Raw genomic sequence first — 25,661 nt, forward strand, 5'->3', positions numbered from 1 at the left:
TTTTGGAGTTAGGCCATTTGCATCTTAAGTCGACGCATTGGTCCAATGTGTGGATCATGTTCATGGTGTTAGCCACCCCACCCAATATTTGCAGAATATTGGCAATATTCTGCAAATATGACCAGACAGATTTTAAATAGTTGAAGTAACCAATGGCATGAAAATAATAAATAATCCCTTCTTGCATTTTTTTTATTGTATGAGTCTATACCTTAAATTTTAAATAAACTATACTGTATTTACCACTTTAATTTTTTTTTTATAATTATACTTTAAGGTGAAGTCACATGATTAAGAATCCAGTTGCTCTGATATAATGATCTTCGAACGCGGTTAAATTATAAATCAAGTCACCTGCCGTCAGCTGGAAAACGTCAAAGTCAGCCGAAACAAAAGTCAACTTTTGTTTTGTTTGACAATAAAAATAAAATATAAAAAGTGAGAATGGTTTTCTTATAAAATAATAATTTATATATATTTTTTATCAGGTTTGTAATAATTTAATGATAACACTTAATTTTACGACCTTTGTAGGCAGTGCCCTTCATAGTCGGGACAATAAATATTTCCTTGGCACCTTTCCAATATTCAGATCAGTTTTATGCAATTAAAGAATTTTTTTTTTTTTTAAATTGTGAATTGATGAACCCATCTAAACTTTTTTTTGTTTCTGGTTTTCTATATTACATAAATTGTTAGATACTTTCCCTTCATATCATTATATAAATTTCTCATGAACTAATTTTTTTTTAAGGTTTTTCCACAGAGCTTTTGCTTTGATAATTATGTGCAATACTACAATATTAGAAGCCATACAATTCTGAGATGGATGGAATTTATTGTGCTCAGTTCATCTTTTACAATGATTTTGACTCTGCAAATTTGTTAAAGGTGGAATTTGTCTCCTATAGTGAATCAGGTAAATATTACTCCTCAGTAATAGCTTCATCATTGTTCATCTTATGCAGTGGTTGATATTAAAAAAATTGTAAACTATGTTGAGACATGTAAACAAAAATTAGGTCATGTTGGGGTATAAGCTGCTATATGTTGTCCCTTTGTCGATTGTAAATTAATACTATATCAGTGTATTGTAATGAACATTTTCCATTGCTATGAGTAGTTGCTAGTATTGTCATCACAAATTAAAAAAAAGATATTTATAAATTCCTTTAGATATTTTTAATTAATCTTTACTCAGGTCAAGAAAATGTAATATAAATAGGTATATCTTACATTGTTAATGACAAACTTGAAATTATTAGAGAATTTAACTTTATTGGATAATTATATTTTACATATACTTACAGAGACAAAATTAAAAACCCAAATACAAAACGTGAAATTTTAACTTGTTATTCAATAAAGGTTGTAAAAATAGTAATAAGCATGTCAGGTATATTACATAATCTCTCATAATTAAAAAAAAAATACAAAAAAATGAAATACTTAATTTAAACTCAGATGCTTATAACCAAACCAATGATAAATCATTTTCCAGAATGACAAGACTTGAAATTGTAATCCCATATACAGGGTGGCAACATGGCACAGTCGATGGGGGCCACACAACTAAAATATTTTGACAGTTGTGATGTTTCCGGTTATACCGGAAGTAGGTGTCAACTTCATTATTTTAAAGGGAACACCCTGTATATTTTTACATTTTTGGCTTCCACATGAAATTCTAGGTATATTTTGTGTATAATGTCCTATACCTAAGTGTAACCATTTTTGACATATTTTTAAATTCATTTGACAACCTATGTTTATAAGTCCTAACATAATTACCGATTACTCTCTTTTATTAGCCTTGACTTATTGGTTAGTTTCGGTTTTATTTTAAAGAAAGGAGCACTTTAAAAGACTATTTTAATATTTGGCTAAAAAAAGATATAGGGGAGTCAAAAACTAGCATTAAAAATTAAAATGAAAAAATCATTAAAAGTCAATTTTTTTAAAAGAAAACCCTTATTTTTATAATTTTTTCATAAAGATAACTAAAAATAAGGTTAACTTTATATAAGGTTATCTAGTCCAAAAATTGATAGTTTCCGAAATATTGTCAGTTTAAATTTGGCCTAATATTAAAAGCTGCCAGAGTGGTCTGAAATTCAGGTTTTTGGGGTTGCTAAATTCAAAATGGCGTCCAAATTAATAAGTATAAAAAAAATAGTGTTTCAAATTAAAATCAACTTTTCTTTACGTTTTCGAGGTCGCTGAATTAGAAAATTTGATTTATTTATTGATATTCAAAATGGCGGCCGACTCGTATAAAAAACAGCGTTTTAATGTTAAATCAATTTTTATTTACGTTTTCTAGGTCGCCAAATTCGAAAATGACATTCATTTTTTAAAATTCAAAATGGCGGAAACAAAATGATGGAGTTTTTTGCAAAAAACCAGTTTGTATTGCATTGTAACCACTATTTTAATATTATACATCAACATTATTTCAAACATAATTTTTATTATTAGATATTCTTATTTCATAATTAACAGAACCATTCCAATAATGACTCTTGTATGTCAAATTCGAATTGAGCGAACATAACAACCCGTCTTAACCGTAATTTGGTGTTAATCTGCTCATTTCTTGGAAAAAAATGTCCGCTATTTTTGACCCGCCATTTTGAATGTATTAATTCTGATATCAAATTAGAATTCAACAAGCGCAAAAACCCCCCTATAGCGTAATTTGGTGTGAATCTGATTTTTTCTCGAAGAAATGTACGCCATTTTGGATTCACCATTTTGAATATATTAATTTTGATATCAAATTCAAATTCAACGAGCATAAGAACCTCCCTTTAGCGCGATTTGGTCTGAATCCAATCTTTTTTCGAAGAAATGTCCGCCATTTTGGATCCGCCATGTTGAATTTATTGATTCTCATGTCAAAATCGAATTTAACGAACCTAAAAACCTTGAGATACAAAGTTTCAAGTAAATCGGCCGAAAATTCGATTTATGGCCAGATTTCCAGGCGTTTTGAACCACTGTGCGAATCCAGAAAATATTCATTTACGGGGGAGGGGGAAAAAAGGGAAGGTTCTCTCAACGCTATTTCGTACATGATACTTTACACAAAATGAAATACTTCTAACCATAGCGGGATCTCGCGCGATCACAACTAATTTGATACACAAAGGTTTTTTTTAATACAAAAACAGCAACGTGAAACATGATAAAAATAGGGGGTGTCTATTTAAAAAAAAAAGACTTTTAATGAGTTTTTCATTTTAATTTTTAATGCTAGTTTTTGACCCACCTATATCTTTTTTTTAGCCAAATATTAAAATAGTCTTTTAAAGTGTCAAAAACGGTTACGCTTAGGTATAGAACATTATACATAAAATATATCTAGAATTTCACGTGGAAGCCAAAAATGTAAAAATATACAGGGTGTTTCATTTAAAATAACGAAGTTGACACCTACTTCCGGTATAACTGGAAACGTCACAACTGTCAAAATATTTTAGTTGTGTGGCCCCCATTGACTGTGCCATGTAGCCAAATTTTCAAAATTTTTGAATAATTAGTTTCCGAAATATTGATCGCGTCTATTCGTCGTGAGACACCCTGTATAAAAAATATAATTGTCACATTAAAAAAAAAATCTGCTGTTTAGCAACTTTTGTTAAAATCAACTTATTTCAATAAGGAAAGTCTGTTCATTTCAATGTCAAACTTTATTTAGAAGTGATCGAAGAAACATTCAACAACTTTATCCAACCATGCATTAAATTAAGTTGTACAACATTTGTACCACATTACTTAATACATACACTTAAAAATTTCAGACATTCATAATAATTGAAATATTTCTTTTTGGTACTTTTAAGTTTTACAATAGAATTTTAACATCTATTTCAGTTATTTAACATAAAATCTCAGTCAAATAATTTAAGCCCTAACAAAATCTACTGAACTGCAAAATTATTCAGTTAATTAAAGTAGTTAAATAGTTAAAAGTTTAAAGCTGGTTATCTTAATCATATCTTAAAAACAACTAGTGAACAGTTAAAAAGCAAACAAAACCTAACATTTTTCTTTTCAATTGATTTTTTGCATTTTTAGTCCAAAGAGAATGTATTTATATACTCTCCTACATAAATGTACTAATAAAATCCTGACAATTATAATATGTACTTGTGAATGAAGCGTATTTTCAAGATAAAAATGGAAAAAAGATAGATAAAAAAAATATTCTTAAATGAAAAGCATAAAATATTGCTTCAGTAACATTTTAAAATCAAAACGGGTTTTAGAACCAATTCAAATTCAAAACATGCTTTATTATCATAAATATAAAATAGGTACATTAATCTACATATTACTAACACATAATTAAAAAAAACCTACACAATAGTGGGTTCAACATACTAATATAAACAATAATAACATAAAATTTAATTTAAAATTCAAGACAAAATTACTTAAAATTTTATTAGGAAACATCTCAAAAATAAACATGACAAAAAATCTAACCTTTACATCTTTAATAAAAACTAATTATATGCTATTGGCCTCCTCCCAATTATCTTCAAAAAACTCTGTTAGGCTCTAAAAATACTTGCTTTTAAGCAGTTCTGTTAAGGACTTTTTAAAGCAAGGAGCAGTTTTAGAGGCTTTGATGCAATTTGGAAAATTGTTAAGAAATTTTATGCTAAAGTATATACAGTATTGTGCATAAATATAGCAACAAGAGATGTTTTCAAAAATATTATTTGCTCCTATTTATTCCGTATTATTTCTTTACTTTTAAGTACACGCCTCGGTATATTTATAAATATACCGAGAGATCATAAGAATGCCAATGCAGAGGAAGGAACTTCATGTTTGTTTATTTAGACAATGTGCATAAATATAGCAACATTCTTGTTTCGCATTTATTTTATCAGTTAAATATTGATTTACCTGCTGTAAAGTTGTTATTTTTGAATCTCAGAATTAACTTAAAATGGGTCGCTCAAAAACCGTCTCTGGTGATGTAAGAAAAATTATTGTGGAGCATTACGAAAATGGTGTTAGGCAGAGTGACATTGCAAGAAGCTTACGGCGTCACAGGTCAATCGTATCCAGAGTTTGCAAAAAATTTCGCCTTACTAAAACAGCTGCACCGGCGCCCATTCCTGCTAGACCCAGAAAAGCAAATTTGAGGATGGATAGGCAGCTGCTACGAATTTCCAAAGAAAATCCTTTTTTGTCTTTTTCCCAAATTTTGGCAAAATTAAAAGAGGGTGGAGGAGTAAACGTCAGTTCCAGTACCGTAAGGAGAAGATTACTTGATGCCAACTTACCTGCTCGTCGCCCCACCAAAAAACCGTTACTCTCAAAGAAGAACGTCGAGGATCGTTTTCACTTTGCCCAATCTCATGTCGTATTTAGTGATGAAAGTCGTGTTTAGTGATGAATCTAAATATAATTTATTCAGGACTGATGGAGTGATGTACGTCAGACGCCCCAGTGTACAAAGATTAAACAAAAAGTACATTTGCCCCACAGTTAAACATGGAGGGGGAAATATTCTTGTATGGGGATGTTTCTTGGCTTGTGGCATGGGACCCATAGTAAGAATAGTGGGCAAAATGGATCGTTTCATGGACAAAGACTTTCTGCAAACACATTTAGTGCCATATATGGATGAAGTCATGCCAGTAACAGCCATATTTCAGCATGACAACGATCCAAAACATGCTTCTCAATTTGTTAAGAGGTGGCTATCTGATGAAAAAATAAATGTAATGGTCTGGCCATCTCAATCGCCAGACTTAAACCCTATAGAGAATTTATGGCATTACATTGACACCAAAATCAGGCACCTAACATGCTCTAATACAAATATTCTCTTTGAAAAGGCTTGGAAAGAAGTGAACATAATATGAAATTAATTGACTCCATGCCAAGACGGTGTGCAGATGTTATAAAGGAGAAGGGGTACTACACGAAATATTGAATTGATTTTAATTTAGTTAAGTTATATTTTTTTTAGAATCAAAACTATTTTTTGTTGCTATATTTTTGAATAATAAACTTGCATAAAACAATTTGGTGTTTTATTTATTATGATACAAAAAATATGATAATATGAAAATATAAACAGGCTCAAACTATTCTTGTAAATAATATATAAACCTTACTTATAAAATAGATACTAAAATATATATAACAGGAAAGTTCAATGTTGTTATCTTTTTGCACAATACTGTAAGGGAATTTTTTGTTAGTTCACTTTTGGGGATGGACATTGGAATTTTGTAGTTTTGTCTGGTATTATAATGTTTTGAGAAGCCGCTATTTACAAGATATGATTTATATTTTTTATTATATTAGGCAAGCAGATTCACCAATAAATAGAAGGTAAGTAGCTTTAAATCTTTAAATAGGGTTCTACATGAGTCCTGTGGAGATTCATGATTCATATATCTAATGGCTCCTTTTTGCAAAACAAACATAGAGTTAAAAAGCCGTTGACTACAGCAACCCCAAATGCTATTCCATACCGTAGGTGACTTTCAATTTTAAAAAAATAGACCGATTTTGCAGAATCCAATCCCAGTTCATTTGAAATCACTGTAACAGCATAACATCCTCTAGCCGGTTTTTGCCTCAATGCTTTTATAAAATATGGTCACAAAATTTCAATTTATCATCAATAACAGTTCCCTGAAATCTATTAAAATTATTCACTTCCAATTCTTTGTTCTGAGTCATCAATTCACTCTGTCACAAAAAGCTAATCAAATTTAATGCAGAAATAGTCTGAGGACAGAATATTTATATTTATAGTGAGCCTATAAAATTTTTGGTTCTTTTAATAAAAAACCACTGGTTAGTAAGAATTTCTAAAATATGAAATGAAAATTTCCTAAAATATGAAATGATAGGATCCTTACAATTGTTGGAGTATATGAATTCCAGTGTGCTTTCTACATACATAAAAATCTACTTAAGTCACTATGCAACACATGGCAATATCAACATGATATACCACACTTAACTCCAACAATCTTTATTTTCTTAGTGCGAGAATATTGCAGGTATAAGAGGGCTCAGAAACAACATCCTTAAAGATCTTCAAACACTTTTCTTATAATATAAAAACGATTGAGTCACATAGATATTTTCTCAAGAAAGTTAAACAATTAATGGCAGAAAACTCACATTATACATTGGAGGAATACTTTAGAATCAATATGTAACCAAATTTAGCCAATGTTCTACTATTAACATCATACCTTTGTTCTGCTCTTTTACTTTTTTATGTCCTTTTGTTTATGCCAACCTTATATTAATATTTTAATTGTTTTGATGTACCTATGTATTTTGATTATTTTTATTTAGGATAATAATTATCTTGTGTATGTTATGTTAGCTATATAACTTGTATTATATTAGTTTCACTTTTTTCTGATAATTCCAAAACATAATTTTTATTATGTCTAAAGAATTGGAATTTTTCAAATATTACTGATCATTAATCAATTTTTTTTTACTTTCTAGATGGTTTCCTAATTTTTTTCAGGAAAAGTTTTCATAAATTATGTTAAGTAACTATCACTGCAAATATTTACTACCTCTAAGAGTCTCTTCTTAATTTATTCCCCTATTACTCTTTTTACAGCTGTTGTAAAAGAAACTTCAAGTTCATCAACTAACAAACATATTGTAGCCGTTGACATTCCAGATGCTGAATTTAATATATGGACAAAACCAGATTGTTATGGAACAGAATTTGAAAATGGCAATAGAACTTGGTTTTATTTTGGAGTTAAAGGTAAGAGCAGTATTTTTGTTGTATACCTATTTTAAGTTTATTTTTACTATAACAAGTTTTTTATATGTTTAAAATATATCTAATATACAGGGTTGTTCCTTATATTTAGACAGAGCCTAGCTTGACTATTAGACAGGGTGGAAAAAAGCTTTAAATATAAAAGTTGTAGTTTTATTAAATGTAATAGTTGGAGTTTACCTTAAATCGGGATCTAATTAAATAAATAAAATTCCCTATCGGGAATAAGGGAGAGCGGTCTTACAATTTACTAATTGCTCAAAAAATCTTGGCCTCAGAATTAAGACAGAACTTATATACAAAGGGCATATATTTCCTTAAAGATGTTTTATCCGCATTGCCATTTATTAACGGTCGACCAAAAAATAAAATAGTAGATGCTTTAGTTTTAAGTCAGGGAGGATCTCTAACAAAGGTATACTACCGCTCAAAAGTATTTGCCCACATATGACTGTTTTAAAGTTATAACTAAAAATAATAAACCCATCAGTTATTCTTATGGAACGGTTTATTTATAACAAAATGAATATAAACAATACATTTTTCAATTAATAAAATTTAAGAAAATCAAATTTTGGTTTCACTACATGTCCGCCTCGATTTTTAATAACAGCTTCACAGAGTTTCGGTAGTCTTCTAATTAATTTGTTCAAAGTTTCCTGAGGTATCTTGTGCCACTCTTCTTGGATGATCCTCCATAAGTCTTCTTTTGATGTGGGGCATGATTTTCGCACTTGTCTATCCAGTTCATCCCACAGTAATTCGATAGGATTGAGGTCCGGTGATTGTGGGGGCCATACTATAACTTTCAGAAGATTCAATTCATACTATAACTTTCAGAAGATTCAATTCCCTCTATTCTAATTAGATCGCCCACTGCAGATCCTTCGAAACACACTATCACCGAACCACCACCGTGTTTAACTGAGGCCACCGTACGGCTCTCAGCGACCCTTTCATTGGCATAACGGCGAACAAAAACTCGCCTCTTCGTTCCAAAAATCTCGAATTTCGACGAACTTTCTTCCACTCATCAATTCTTTGTGCGATTGGGCCCACTCAAGTCTTTTCTTCTTATTAACATCCTTCAGTAGCGGTTTTGATACAGCTAAACGTCCTTTAAGATCAGCATTATAGAGTCGCCGTTTTACTGTCGAAACACTGACCGCTTTTTTACGCTCCTTGTTGATTTTTGCTGTGATTTCAGGGGCGGTAAGGCGTCTATTGCGTTTGCTTGTAATTATAATATTTAGTCCGCCTTGGAATTCCCAAATCCGTCGAAATTTGATGCTTAGTCTTTCCAGCCTTAAGTCCAATGATAATACTTTGTGTTTCTACCAATAACTCTTTGTTTTAGCCATTTTAAAGAATGTTAAAAAACCAGCAAAGAAACGGTGACAATCGTCAATAAGCAAGCGAAATTATTTACCAATGTTACACAAAATCAATCTCAAATTTCATCGGAAACGAGCTGTAAACAGATTAGTTTTTTAGAAGAAGCGCATATTTTCACTACATTGTTGGTTATGAGTTTTGTATCTAATTTCAAATATTAAAAAGAATAAATGGTGGGCAAATACTTTTGAGCGGTAGGGTAGATACAAATAGAATTGAGAAAGTACAAAAAGTTGGTCGAGATTATTTATGGCATAAGAAAATACGATCTTGTATGACATAAGCTACATGATGCCAAATTGTTGAATATGCCGGCTAGACGTAAAATGCCCTCATTGCCCTATTTTTTCACAATATTATTTTTAATATAATAATAATACTTGACCAATAAAATAAAATATAGAACCATGTTGATACCTTAAACCTTAAGATTTAGTGGTCTTATACCACCACTACATAAAACATCTCAAAGAAGTTTTACTTATAACGTTTATAAGCTGTAATAACACTATTCCTCATTCATTAAAAGTACTAAAACCTTCAATATTTAAAAAGATGTTAAGACGGCGGATGTTGCGTGAATTTAACTTATAAGTAGGTGTGGTGCTTTACATTTTGTTTAAGTATTTTCGCTACTTTATTTTATTTTAATTAAATTTTTGTCTCTAATAATAAGTATAGAAATGTGAATATAATTTTTTTTTTGTTTCTCTTCATATTTTTCAAACGTATTACTTGTGCGATTTTATATTATTATTATTATAGTTTTGTGTTTGATTGTATAGGGGTCGAAATTTGAACAATTTTTAATTGCTTTCATCTTTCATCCTTTTTTTTCAATGTAAATATTTATATTATTTATATATTTATTTGCTTCAACTATTGTATTGATTATGCTGCAAAAAATAAACGGTATTATTATTAATACAGAGGTATCAGAAAGTTAATAAAAAATACAAAGTTAATATTGTTTAAATTGAACACCTTCTATATTACATGAACTTTTTTTTTCTTCTGATTTAAAAAATATATAATATGTTAATATGTGGTCTACCTTTTTTGAGATATTCACATTTTTTAGAAAAAAAAATCTTAATTGCTGTGAAATTTTTTTTTCAGAAATTCACAAATGTTGTATGAGGCTGCCAGTATTTTCAATACAGTTTTTATTATTTTGGTATAATTTCAACAGATCATTCGAAATAATCTCAGGATGTTCTTTATTTAAGTAGTTTATAGTTTTTTGGAATCTTTCCCTTAAGTCCTTCAAATTTTCATGTCTTTCTTTATAAACTTAATTTTTTAGATACTCCTATAGAAAACTGTCATCTCAATAGAGTCAGATCAGCCTGACAACTTATTTACTTTATTATTAACGAATTAAGTGATAGCAAGGTGGATGTAGTTAACAGCTAAACCTAACATTACCATATCATATATTTTTGAAATCAGAAGAAAAAAGTCTTTTATCTAATATACAAAAATACAATCCCAATTAAAAAAAATTAAACTTTGTATTTTTTATTAACTTTGCGATACCCCTGTATTATATTTTAGCACATTTCCTGGCGATTTAACATAAAATCTACAAATTTTATATTAATTTTTTTTCCATTCCATATAATAATCAAGCTAGGCTCTGTCTAAATATAAAGAATACGCCTGTATTTCACAGATGCCTGGATGCCTGTAGACTGGATATCCATGTGTGCCTTTGAATAGATAAATAACTTAAAATTCTTTATTTAACAGTTCTTATTACTACATATATTAAGGATTTTTAACTCTGTAATTGAAATTACAAAAAAATCGTTTTAGTAAACAATATTTTAATTCTAAGCTTTTTTGCAGCTCCCAAATCTGGTTTACTGGTCAAATTCAACATAATCGATTTAAATAAACAAGGAAAAATGTATAGTCAAGGAATGGCACCAGTATGTCGAGTTATTCCTGGAAGATATAAATGGGAACGGATCCATGACAAACCTGTTTATGGTGTAAGTATCCTACTTAGTTTAACAAAACTAAGACTAAATTATTTGCTGGGATGTGATAAATGAACAATTTTTATTCAGTTTTCTATTAAGGTCAAAATTTGGGTGGAGATCATTTTCGTTTTTTAAGTACGTATATTAAACGTGGTTGAAAGACAATTCGAATATGTAAATTTAATATAGAATTAAAAAAGTTTAACATACCACTATAATATGCTAATAGCGCCAAGTAAAACTGCACGTACTGCACATTCGTTCCAGTAAAGTCTGTCAGATTTAAGGCATGTCTATCTGGTAAGGATGCCACAAAACAGGACAATATTCCAGTATCGGTTTAACATATGTTAAGTAGTCTTTTGCCTCTCCGGAAGCTTTTATTCCGTAATTACGCAACACAAAAAAAAACCGTTCTTAGGGCACTGCTAACTAATCCGGCAATTAAGGAATCGTAATGAAGGTTTAAAGCCAAATGACTAAGTAAAAATTCAAATTACAAAACAGTTTTACCACTAACCAAAACTTTTTATTATTACTCTCGACACGTGTTTTGCTAACAATGTATAATAGCATCTTCGGAAGAAGATTAAAACTGAGAAGAAACATGAGTTTTAATCTTCTCCCGAAGATGTTAACATAACGAAACACGTGTCGAGAGTAAAAATACAGAGTTTTGGTTAGTGGTAAAACTGTCTCGTAATTTGAGCATCACACCAATGGTTCCAACCACAGGACTAAGTCCTAAAGTAATTTTGCCAAAAGTAATCTATATCTACTCCACCATAAAATTCAGCTTAGACAGCAGTGCATCTTAACATAAAATTAGATAAAGGTAGCTAATCAATTTTACAAATAAACTTGTTTTTTTTTTAAATTGTTATTTTCTTTTCTATTTTTAGACGGTCGACGAAGTTTTTACCCTTTCTTTTAAATGCCGTTCACCAGAAAATACTGAAAGTATAACATACTTTGCCTTTACATATCCGTTTTCATATACTGAGCTCCAGAAGATGCTAGGCACTATTGACACAAAATGGCTTTCAATTCAACCAATTACTGAGGATGACATTTACTATGTAAGAGAAACAGCCTGTGTTTCATTGGAAGGAAGAAATATAGATCTAATTACCATATCATCATATCATGGTATAACAATGCAAAGAGAGGACAGATTAAAAAACCTATTTCTTGATAAAGATGTGTCGAGGCCACATAAGTTTTCAGGAAAAAAGGTAAGATGGTATTTAATGTCTTTACTATTGGTTTTTTCTATTGGTTAAAGCAATGCAATTTTAAATGTATTAGAGAGGAAAAGGAGACGTGAATTTCATTTTTTTCAATAATGCATTATTTTAAATTAAAATATTGTTCTTCTATACAGTGGGTCTCAAAAGTTATGTCTATATTTATTTAAAACTAAGCAGTGGGTTCTTTGCGAAAACGCTCGGACCCGTCGATTTTTATCGCAAGTTGCGCTTTTTTGTACGTGAAGTTTGTATATACAGGGTTGCTCAAAAACAAATTTCGACCATCAATTTCATTTTTTTTATTCCATTTTTGAATTTTGCGTGAAATTCTACGCATGTTTCATGCATCATGCGTAAATTCAACAGTTATCGAAAAAAACAGGATTCATTTAACAAATAAAAATAAGAACAAAAATTAAATTAAATGTTCAAAAGGGTTACCTTTTACGGCTTAGTAATATCCAAGGCGATCAATAAACTTTCTTTGCACATTTTCAATCATTTCCCGAGTTACGACTTCTCTGAGAAGCCTTTCTTTCAAGTCGTCTAGATTATTTCGCCTATTAACAAATACCTTCGACTTGAGGTATCCCCACAAAAAAAACTCCATTGGTGTTAGGTCAGGCAACCTAGCAGGCCATTCGATAGGTCCTTTTCTTCTTATCCACCGATTGGGAAAGGTTTCATACAAAAATGTACGCACAGTGGGTGCGGAGAAGGATCTTGGTGAAAATTAGTTCTTCGTCAAGATATCCTGGGTTTGATAAGTTTGGAAATAAAGCTAGTAATGTTGGAACTAATTCAAATTGTCAAAAGTCGAGATACATTTGACCCGTTTAAGTCTGTTCAAAGAAAAATGGACCTACTTTTGTATGGGTTCAAAGAAAAATGGATTACTTTTCTGCGCACTATTCCACAACACACATTTAGTTTTTGAAGGTACTGAATGTTCACCTCCATCATCGAATGCGGATTTTCTGTTGCCCAATATCGACAATTTTGTCTGTTCACACAACCATTCAAGCAGAACGTGGCTTCATTGGAAAAATTAATATTTGTTACTAAATGATTATTTAGATTGCACATGTTTTGCAAGCATTCACAAAACTCATTTCTCCTATCGAAATCGTTATCAAATAATTCTTACACTGAAATAACTTTATATGGGTGATATTTGTGTTTTTGACCGAATAGTTATTTGGTGAATTTCATATTTTTCATAAACAAAAATAAATATGGATTTTTCTGATTTTTGAAGCTAAAATTTACTAAAGAATAGGTTGTAATACATCAATGTATTCAGAAAAAAAATGCAAAAATTTGACGTTAAAATATACAGGGTGTTCCATTTAAAAAATACCAAGTTTGTGCCCAATCTTAAAAACAGTGCATTAGAAAAACAAATTAAATAGGCCACTGACTTTTATGTAAAAATATCTATTATAAGCAGTTTTCATTTTTAATCTATCTTATACAGGGCCTGAGAAATAATAACATCTCCAAAAGTGAACATTTTCGTTTTCGCCCTGTATTTCAGGAACAAAAGTAGTTAGAATATTTCTGTTTGTGGCTTTAAAAGTTTTACAAAAATGTGATACAGGGTCGCGAAAACCGCAAAGCTCTATCTTAAAAAATGACAGAGATACCCTGCAGTCTCATCCAAAATGGGACACAGTGTACACAAAAACAAGTATAATAAAGATAAAAAATAATGACTTTTGGATAAATGGAGAATACATACAAAAAATTATACAATACAATCAACATTTTTCAAGTATTCGACATAAATTGGAAAAATACAAGTAAAAACAGGAATTCATTTTGCAAAGGAGGCAATACAATAGCCTAAGAAAAATGGATCTTGATGAAATCAATAAAATAGTAAAAGACATGAAAAATCGTTGTGCCCCGGGACCTGGTAAAATAACCAAAAAACCTAAAAAAGTCATAGAAACATTGTTTAAAATCGTTGGACCTAAGATCGTAGTTTTAACAAATATTGACATAACTAGTGGCCAATTTCTTTGATAAGCACCTTTAGCAAAATCTAAAGAAGGATTTAAAAACTAGAATGATAGAGTTCATGGACAAATAGCTGTAATAATGGTTCAAATTATTTCAATTGTTTGTCTATAATATAAATCGATGAGTGTACTTATTTATAATTATTGATAATAGTATATGACCCACTAAAATAGTAAGAAAATTAAGATTATTAGGGTGTGGTCATGAAAGTATATAAGTTGTTCTATCAGGGGAGATGCTCTATCTTGAAGAGTTACATTTTTTCATGTTGCATTTTCTTAAAAAAGTGTAAACTTTATTTTTGGGGTTTAAGTCCAATGTACTAATCTGCCATTTTAGAATTTAATGGTTATAGGCGTCAGTTTTTTGACACTCAAATTTAACAAAAATCACTGCGGCTTTCAAAAGGGAAGCAATGGTAGATCTACTAGATTACATAACCAGTGAGACAAATAAAAATAGCTGGATAATAACTGTTTGTTGACCTGAAAAAAACATCTGATACAGTGGTTGCTCAGCATTCAGTGTTGGGACCTCTGCAATATTTGTTACATGGTCAGAGGTTTAGGATTAAAAGTCAAATACTTTAAAATTTTATGATGACACAGTGCTAGTCTTTTTGGAAGTTACTGAAAGAAATGTTAATAGTAAATTAAAAAAATATATTGAGATTGGCTGTGTTATCATAAACTAAGTTTAAATACTGAAAAAAAAGTTTATACGGTTATAAGACAAGTGGATAAGAAAACAAATTAATCCTGTAACAAAAATAAATGATTGATATGATAGTGTAAAAAAAGTAAACCAATATAAATATGTTGGAATCATGATTACAGAAAATTTAACATGGAGTGCACATGTAGACAGCATTTAAGAACAAATTGCACCAATGTTGAGTTCAATAAAAAGCTTCAATTATATGTTAAGTGAAAACCCAAAATATGTTTTTATCTTAATTACGAAAATTTTAGTGAAAAGGATTTAAAAAAAATTAAAAAGTACTTTACACCTAATGAAAGCCTGTACACAGAATTTATTATTCTTAAAAATTAAACAACTTAAATAGTGCAGGAAATGCAAAGAATTTTATAAAAAAAAATTCAATCAAATTCTACTCTTAAACAAAATAAAGACTGTCATGGGAAGAATAAATGACAGAGTTAGAGCTAACTATGCACTTTAAAAAAACGAGCAGGACTTTCCAATATACCGGAGTATAAAAATATTTAATTTTATACTAAAAACTGTGTTTGAAAAGGTAAATGAAAAGGTTGTACAAGAACTTTAGGACTTACTTAATCTAAAGACTTTCTGAACCCAAATTGTTAGAACTTTTATTATTTTAATTTAAAAATAATTAAAATGTCTGTTAAATATAGTTTAGGGCCTCGAAGCCAGATTTATAATTTGAGTCCATGAGATCTAAATCGCATTTTCCATAAGTTTGCATATTTTTGGTCCACAGCGTCTAACAGCAAAATGTGCTTAGCAGAAGTCTAAATTTGTTGGTATATATTTTAAATTGTGCAAACATTACAGTTTCCTACTAGATTAAAATTATTTTGTTTAGTAAGTTTTGGGGCCATTTTTAACAAACAAAATCTAGGCCACTGAATTTTAAAAAATACACCTTTTCTATGCTAGTTTTCAACAAAAAAAAATCACTTTGCATGCCCTGCGACAATTTTTCACCAGATATTAAAAACTATTAAAGATTGAAATGTACATGTCTATTCTAGTATTTTAAAAGTTTAGCTAAAAAAAGTTGTATTTTTTTTGCTTTAAAGTTAGATTAATTAAAAAAAAAATTATAAGGTTTTATGTCTGAAATTTTAGTTTACTTCTTTTAACCTTAAAACCAAGTAATATCTAAGCTAACATTAATCAATAATTAGCCCTTAACGTTGACCATAGACTTAAAATAGTCTCCAGTATTATGAAAACTATCTCTCTTCATCCATAAAACCACCTCTAGCATGGGGAACTTAAAGAACTTTGAATCTAATAGTAACGTAAATACAGAAGGGTTTACATTAATGCAGAATTACATGTAAAAGTATGAAGCAAATATTCTAGTTCTATTTTTTTATTAATTTTTTTGTTGCATTTGTTCTAATATAAATGAATAGAATTTAATAAATTGTTTAAGAACTCGGTGATTATTTAACCGTAATTTAAATATGTGCAACTCAAATATTTAATTTTGTTTATGATCTTTAGACTGTAGGAATGTTATCGTTAGTAGTTTTACTGTAAAAAAGGGATTTTTTTGGGATATTTTGAGTGACAATTCCAAGATGTTTTATATATTATGTTGTATGTATGTATATTAAATTCTATCGCTTTTAAGATATTGGCATTTAAAAGGAGGAACCTGTTGTACATTTCCATTGTAAAATTCAAATAGGTTAAGATTTAAACGATTTGGACTTTTTCTTTTCAATGTTTCAATGATTATTTTCTGGTGTACCATATTATGTGAAGAAAGGTGCATTTACAAAAAAAGGACTTGAAAAATGAAAGGCAATCATATCATAAATATTTGTTTGAAGAATGTTCCAGAAATATTCTAAGAAGACTGCTAGTAATAAACTATCATAATAAAGCGCATGGATTGCTATATGCACTGGTCATATTAGATATTGGCTGTTTAAAACAAAATATTAATTGAGGTTGAAAATGTCGAAGTTCTTGACTTTATTTACTACGAAATTAAAAGAAATCCAGTTATTTAAAAAATACACATATTGTTACACTTTGGATGAACGTCAAAGTATCAACATGTACTTCGCATAGTTAATGACAGAGAACTATAAATCTATTCTTCAAATGAAATTTAATTATAAATATATTTACATATTTTTTTTTGTAATAGGTGATATTTATATCAGCCAGAGTTCATCCAGGAGAGACGCCATCATCGTTTGTGTTCAATGGAATTCTTAACTTTTTGCTTTCAAGGGACGATCTTCAGGCGCAGATATTAAGAAAAACCTACGTGTTTAAACTTATACCATTTTTAAACCCCGATGGTGTAGCCAATGGTCATTATAGGACTGATACCAGAGGTGTCAATTTAAATCGAGTGTATCTCGATCCGAATTTTAAAGAACATCCCTCAATATATGCTGCTAGAGCTTTAATAAGGTTAGTCGTTTATAAAAGTTTGATTATTTATTCTTATCGAGAAGTTCGTCGACTAATCAAAAAAGATTGCTAATAGTATTGTTTATTATATATTCTTATTTTTTAGAATACTTTTGTTTCAAAAATGTGTGTTCTCTAATAGATAAAAATTAATACATAACTTTTTTGCTGTGTGCTTTTAGCTGTACTTAGGGATTAAATATCTCTTTTTGCATAATTTATTCGAAAAGAAAACTAAAATTAATTCTTTTAAATGCTCAAAAAGTATCAAATATTAATTAAAATGGAGTAATTTAGTTTGTTTCTCTTTAGTCTCGCATTTTGGCTAAAATCAAATTATAATTAATCATTAATAAAACTAAGATGTAAGTATAAGTAATTGATGGATGTTTAATATACTTAAACTCAATTTTTTGTACAGCTGCAAGTTATGTCTAAAAACTTGAAGTATTTTGTAATAACTTTAACTTTTAACAAAGCATATAAATGTCTTTGACCAAAGTTCAGCTCTTTTTGGTCTCGGTATGAGATGATCCTAAGGACTATAAAAGAACAAATCATATGCGTTTGAAAAAAAATCAAGGATATATTTTATCGATTAATAAATACGTTAATAATCAAAAAATTAAATTAAAAAATAAACAAGAATATGGTAATAATGTATTTTTTGATAACTTATTATTTACCATAAAAAAAATTAAAATTTACATGTTGAGTTAATTATCAAGTAAAAGCCAATACATCACTCTTACGCAAGGCGCAAGTTAAGGCAGCAACTCTCTTATCTTCACCGCAAAACTTAAAACCTTAATAAAAACTCTTATCTACATTTGTTCAATGGTCCTAACAGGACATGGTAAAACATAAATATTTAATATACATAATTAAAACAACATATAAACAAATCTTGTACATAAAATAAATACATAAATATTGATCAAAAATGGTTGCCTGTGTAAATATATTTAAAAAGAAATTTATTTTGGGGAAAACGCTGGGCTAGAACCCCGGCGACTAGCTTTTTACCAGAAACATAATAAATATGCATAAATGCTAACAGGTAGGTGCTAACATACTGGAACAACATACTGGAAAACTACCAAAGTAACCTTCATACCGAAGGTCGGGCGGCCAATGGCCGAGGCTAATAAGCCTGACATCCTTTCTGTTGAAGACCTCTGATGGAGAGGTCTTTGATGGACACATCAGAGATGTGGCGCTGGAGAAACGCCCGCTCAATGTCCATCAACACGCCTACCAGGCAGGTAAACCAACAGCCTTAGCTGTCAACGATCTTGTAACCAGCATCAGAAACTCGCTGCAACAAAATGAAGTGGCAGTGACGGGCTTCTTAGACATAGAAATGGCCTTTAACAACGCACTGCCACGCTCACTCTATGACAGCAGCAAGAGGAGTCAGCCCTCTTATCTGCAACTAGATCAAAGCCATGCTAAGTGACAGAAGAATAACGACTACCTTATAGGGCGAACGTGTGCACTTCAGGGCCGCGAGAGGTTGCCCGCAGGGAGGAGTACTATCTCCTCTCCTGTGGAAGCTACTCGTTGACGACCTGTTGGCCATAATTGGACTGTGGGAGGTGGAAGTCCAAGCTTACGCAAACGATCTGGTGATCCTGTTAAAAGGAAAAAAAATTACAAAGCCATCTCAACAGCATTACAAGAAGTGCTGAACATCATTCTGAAAGGGTGCGAGAGGGAGGAAATGTCCGTTAATCCGCATAAAATGGTAATGGTGCCATTCACCATCGAAACCATCCAATTTGCAACGGAGGCGAAATATCTTGGGATAACCTTAGATAGGACGCTTAATTGGAACTCGCATCTTGACAAAACAATCAAGAAAGCAAAACTGTCCCTATGGACTGTCGCAGAATATGCGGCAAAACATGGGTAATGAACCCATGCAGCGGTTATATACACAGGTCATCAGACCGACGATATCCTACGGTTCTGTCGTGTGGTGGAGCAAAGCAACACAACAACTGGCCAAAACAAAACTTAACAGCCTTCAAAGGCAGGCCTGCTTGCTCATAACGGGGGCGATGAGAACCACACCGAGAGTCGCCATGAAAGTACTACTTGGACTGACCCCTCTGCACATATACCTGCAGGGGAAGTCATAAGAACTACTTACAAGCTGCACCATGTCATAAAAGGCTTCTCGGCAAGCAAAGTCTGGATGGAATCAACTGAACTGGTTGAGAAGGTGTGCAATCACAGCACACTTGGTATTCCATCAGACCTAATGCCAAGAAAAATACTAAACACGAGTTCATCAACATACCAGACTGAGCGGATTGGGATCAGAAACGGATGGAACTAGAGAAAGCGGACATACCAGTATATTTAGACGGATCCAAAACCTATTTTGGAATAGGAGCTGGAATATACTGCAGTAATGGAAAGACAGAAAGATTTATCTGCCTTGGGAAACCCTCATTAATTTTTCAGGCAGAAGTACATGCCAATGAAATCTGTTCAAGAATGCTTAACCAAATGCAACTTGGAAACAGAACCATCAACATCTACAGTGACAGTCAGGCGGCTCTAAAAGCACTAGAATTCCCTACTTGCACATCGAGCGCAATATGGAGCTGCAAAAACAAGCTCATCCTGCTTGGGGAAGGGAATAAAATTACCCTAACATGGATTGCGGGACATGCTGGGCTTACAGGAAATAAGCTGGCTGACAAGCTAGCCAAAAAAGGAGCAGACTCTATCAGGTTAGGTCCAAAACCAGCATTAGGCATTGCCTACAATACGGCAAAACAGACAATCTCAAACGTGGTGCACAACAAAGCAAAGCGCTTCTGGGAGGGATTACCAGGACACAATCATGCGAAGGCTTTCATACCGGACGTAACAAGGAATGTAATAGATACCATAAGAGAACTCAATAGGAAGCACCTAAAAGCCTTAATGGAAATGTATACCGGCCACTGCAGACTGCGTCAATCACATGAATAGGATTGGTTTGGCGGAAGTTGCAGAATTCAGACTATACATAGAGGAAGACGAGACTACAGAGCACATCCTATGCAGATGTCCGGCAATAGATAGAATCAGGCATCTTCGGCAATGTCTTAACTAAGACGAAAGATATTAAGAATGCTTCTCACAGTCAAATTATCGAACTCTTAAAGAGGGCTGACTTAATTGGGTAAGTATAAACATCTAGAAGTGAGCATTCACAACAGACCTAAAACTAAACTAGCAAACTAAGGATGTTACGAAAATGAGTGCAATTATCAGATATAAATGACATATCGATAAGGGATATTCCACTTATAAAATAAGTTACAAAAATTAAAAGTGTGTAGTATTTAAACCACCAATAGTTTACTTAAGCAGGGTATATTTGAACAGGTTTCTTTTGACGGTAATCTTGACCAATTATCTAGCTTACATATTTTATGTTCTAGATTAATATAAATCATATAATAAACTTATGAATAGCTTTTCAGTATAAACAATATACCTGAAAATTGCTCATACTCTTTCAGGATAGGTACATATTTTTGCTTAAAAATATATATATAGGTTTTCTTGAAACTTTTTAAAATCAGACTTTAATTATTATTTCATGATACATGTCAAAAATATAATTTCCTTTTACTATTTTGAAACTGTTTAAAAAAATGATTACGCTATAACACACTTTAATAAACCCAAAATAAGTAACATTTTGCCTAAGTTGTATGTCCTAAATACACTCACCGGCACGAAAATCAGAGCACTCAATATTTTCTATATATTATTTTTATTTATTGTATTGCTCTAATAACTTTACACACGAATCAAACAACATGTTTTAGGTAATTTTTAACACAAATCATCCGTTTATTTAAGAAAAAACTGGATTTATAAAAGAGTGTATTAAGCTAAAGATTCCATAATTTTATCACTCAAAACTGCATAGATAGCTATGGGTTTTTTATTGTTTTTAATAAATTTAACAGATGTTCGTTAAAGTTTTGCGATGTTCAGTAAATCGCTTAAAAGTTTTGCTACGTTTATTTGAGCTTAAAATGCCTGCTGTTAGTCCTGAAGCAGTATTTACTATGGTTGCTTTAATTCAAGACGGAAGAAATGAGCGTTATGTTGCCCTACGTTATTATCCATCATATCTCATTATATTACCCATCATATCTCGTTCTGTATTGTATGTATATATTTGTGTTCTGTGATGTTGCCCATCATATCATCTTAGGGTGGGCTATCAAAGGGGTTCACTGATGGTGTAGGCTGGAATTTCTCTAGAGGCACGCACACAGTATAGAAGCGAACCCAATTGAATATGTTTGGGACATGCTTGTGTGAAGACTACGAAGTCCTGCTCCTTTGCCCTTAAATGAATAACAGTACGCTCTTTTAGAGGAATACTGTTATTCATTTAACCTTATTACTCAAGAAGACCGACAATCATGTGGCACGTGGAGGCAATACTCGATATTAAAAATGATTTAAGGTCTTTATAGCAAACTACCAATTTATATGTTTTTGTAGTGTTGTAACAAAATATTTTCTTTTTAAATAAATGGTTGATTCTTGATAGAAGTTACTTAAAACATGTTTTATTTGTGTTTAAGTTATTAGAACAATACAATATCGCAAAACTAAAAAATTAAATTGAAATTATATATTAAATGTTGAACTCCGTTTTTCGTGCCGGTGAGTAGTTTATTTTGACTGCAATTGTTTAAACTAATTATAGGACAGTCATACAGCTACATTTTAATAGTAAAATTAGCAAGAAAAAAACTTATTTTAAATTATAGAAACTTATAGAGATACCAGGATAAAGCTAGTTTTGATATTGGTATTGCTATGCGAAATCCCCTAAAAGGCGTAAAAAAAACACTTCCAGTTCTCAACTGCTGTTCAGGTTGACAGAGGTTGCATTTGATGTAAAAGTTCTACTATCATCAGCAAAAAGCCGAAATTAGCTAAATGAAAAATCATAATTAGTTTACGACCTGATTTATCATATTGAACTTAAATTATATGTTTATCTTAATAAATAATGAAAAAAAAATGTTAGTAAGTCCTAAAAATACCAGATCTCCGCTTTTTAATCGATTAGACTGTAATGCCGACTTAATATACGATTTTAGATATTATCATTTTGGCGTGGAGAAGGAAGACAAGGTACCAAAATGCGAAGCCTGTTTAAGAGATCCGGAAGCTTGCCATAAGTTACACGCGAACGACTCCGAGAATATCAATAAGATGTCACACATGTCACTAAATGAGGAGGAATCTGGAAATCAAGTGGGTAGCGTGCCATGGTGCACGAAATGTAAGGCCAACATCACGAAGCTCGAGAAAACGATGCCGGGCATCTCGACTTTGGTACCTACGTTTACTAATATACCTTTCGTACGTTCTTTAGGGCACAATTTTTGTCGGCAATGCGGTTGCAAATTAAACCATACCGAGAGCAAGGAAGAGGTGAAATTCGAAACACTGACGGTCGGTAATCATGGCGATGCGAATTCTAATGAATCCGGACTGTATTTGTACCTTGATTTGCACGGACACGCGTCGAAAAAGGGTATTTTTATGTACGGAAACCATTTTGATGATTTGGAACGTCGGGTCGAGTGCATGCTGTTTCCAAAACTAATGGGGTTGAATAATCATCATTTTCATTTTCAAGGCTGTAATTTTACAGAAAGAAATATGTATCTCAGGTAAGAACATCTGTACTAAAAATGTTTTTTTTTTTTTAGATTTTACAGATTTCGGTATCAATATGTTCGGCGGGTTTTCGTCATAATGATAGCGGGTTAACGTTACTCGTAACTCGCACCATGGAAAAAAGAGATTCAAGCCGATCTTTTCACAAATAAATACCGATACTTTCTCCAAAGTCCATATATTTTAAGAAGTCCGTTCGCTCTTGAAATTCCATAAAAGTTCGGATAATCGGTATCAAACATTCCGAGTATTTATGTGATTATATTTATTTATCATTATATTTATTTATGGCTGGAGATTAACGATTTCGTCAACTTTAAAATTATGAGAAGTCCTGAAAAAAAGGGTTATACGTTCTTACTAACAAGAAACCTATATCAAGATTGCTTCGAAAGTTTTATAGAAAAATGACGTTCTTTATGCCAACACCAGAATTAACTAAAAAAGCCGATTTTTTAAATCCAGCAATAAAAATACTTTTCCGATTTTAAATATTCAAAGTAAAGATTAAACCAAAATTTACCTTTAGAAGAAGGCAATGCATTAATAATGTAGGTGGATATTTATTACGTAAATTTATATTTAGGCATACATGTTACATTGGTGTTGATTTTTGCAAAGGCGATATTGAGGATAGAAGTACGACTTTTTGCGAATAAAAAGCTGACGAGGGTCGTCTTCAGGAGCTGTTTGGGGGATTAACAGTGTCCCAAACAGCTTTACAACTTATTTCATTTTATTGGAGAATGCTTTTAAAGAAAAAATCAATTTTATATTTTTGTATTTGTTATTCGCAATAGACGAAATCGCCCACTGCCCGATTTTTTTGCACACAACACGTTGAGGGTATAGTAATTTACCCACGATGCAACCAGATATATTTTTTCGAGCACTGAGTAAAGATAATTGACCAGAACGTGTTGTGGATACATTTCATCACCCAGAACGCGAATGAAGTTTTAGCGCGCTTTTATTTTGCGTTGTAAATTTTGCCTACGTCGCGTTCTGGGTATTAAAATTTATTCAGAATGCGTTGGAGGTGAATTGCCGGTTGTCGGAGACAGTCTGTGACACGTACGGATAGATGACGGGTGCAAGTATTGTATTTTTATGTCTTGTGATTTGTGATTCATTGTGTGTGTCTTTGAGAATATTCCAAGATGAAAACTGAGTTTGAAAAAAGATTATGGGAATTAATGTCAAAGAAAAAAGGTCGTTGTTATTATCAGATGAACGTTACATAGAAATTGTAAATGAGACAAAAGTAACACTTCAAAAGAGACGGGATGGGCTTGAATTATCATCCAAACAATATCGTAGACTAAAACGATATGATCTATTAACAGTTGGCGAAAAAGATAAACTAGTTAACAAGGAACATTTAGGAAACCAATCAGGTTTAATTTTTTATTGTGCAGCAAGTGAAATGTATGATATAATACACACAGCTCATTTACAAATAGGACACAAAAGAGAAAAGGCAATGGAAAATGAAATAAAAAAGAAATACTGCAATGTTACTATAGAGGTAATTCATATATATTTTGACTTGTGTCAATCGTGTGCTCTGAAGAAAAAGGCAAAAAGTAAAGGATTAGTTGTGAAACTTATGATTATGAGTGAAATGAATTCACGTTGCCAGGTAATGTTAATTAACATTTGTCATTGTTATTTCCATGGTTATGTGTTCTATTACGTTATATTGTATTTACCTTGATGACATTGTGATTTGCTGTAACTTTATTATCACAGTACCACTAACTTAATGTTTTTCTTTAGGTGACCTTATCGATATGCAAAGTGAGCCTGATGGAGAATATAAACTTATTCTCAATTATCAAGATCACCTAACTAAATTTGTAATACTACGACCACTCAAAACAAAGACAGCAAATGAAGTGGCAGATCTTATTCTCGATATATTCTGTTTGTTTGGAGCCCTAAATATTTTGCATAGTGACAATGGAAGAGAATTCAGCAACTAGCTAAACTTGATTGCATTGTACAAAAGCTTTTCATTATTTGAGTAAATTTTAGGTCATTGAACAATTAGCAGCAAGTTGGTTAGCTATAAAAATCGTTCACGGTAAACCACGACACTCCCGGAGTCAGGGCTCCGTTGAAAGAGCAAATCAAGATGTTCGCGATAGCCTTGTAGCCTGGATGTCAGATAATAACTGTCAAAATTGGGCAAAAGGTCTTCGGATTAGTCAGAGTACAAAAAATCGCAGTTTCCATACAGGTATAAAGCGAACACCTTATGAAGCCATGTTTGGAACTCCACAGAGAAATGGACTTTTGGATTCATGCTTGGACACCTGTGTAGCAAATGAAATT

General features: G+C 31.5%; 1 protein-coding gene across 1 annotated transcript in view; it reads left to right on the forward strand.

Annotated features, from left to right (window-relative positions):
* Positions 1 to 353: 353 nt before the first annotated feature.
* LOC126742703 (cytosolic carboxypeptidase-like protein 5) overlaps positions 354 to 25,661 on the forward strand; it is a 45,333-nt gene continuing 20,025 nt past the window's right edge. Inside the window, exons 1-8 of the mRNA XM_050449479.1 lie at positions 354 to 488; positions 755 to 919; positions 7,628 to 7,780; positions 11,045 to 11,190; positions 12,084 to 12,416; positions 17,332 to 17,603; positions 22,739 to 22,923; positions 23,017 to 23,317. Of these exons, the coding sequence (XP_050305436.1) occupies positions 826 to 919; positions 7,628 to 7,780; positions 11,045 to 11,190; positions 12,084 to 12,416; positions 17,332 to 17,603; positions 22,739 to 22,923; positions 23,017 to 23,317 (1,484 nt within the window). The 5' untranslated portion in view covers positions 354 to 488; positions 755 to 825. The remainder of the gene's footprint in view (positions 489 to 754; positions 920 to 7,627; positions 7,781 to 11,044; positions 11,191 to 12,083; positions 12,417 to 17,331; positions 17,604 to 22,738; positions 22,924 to 23,016; positions 23,318 to 25,661) is intronic.

The sequence above is a fragment of the Anthonomus grandis genome, chromosome 12, assembly GCF_022605725.1.
Source record: "Anthonomus grandis grandis chromosome 12, icAntGran1.3, whole genome shotgun sequence".
NCBI classification, from domain to species: domain Eukaryota; kingdom Metazoa; phylum Arthropoda; class Insecta; order Coleoptera; family Curculionidae; genus Anthonomus; species Anthonomus grandis.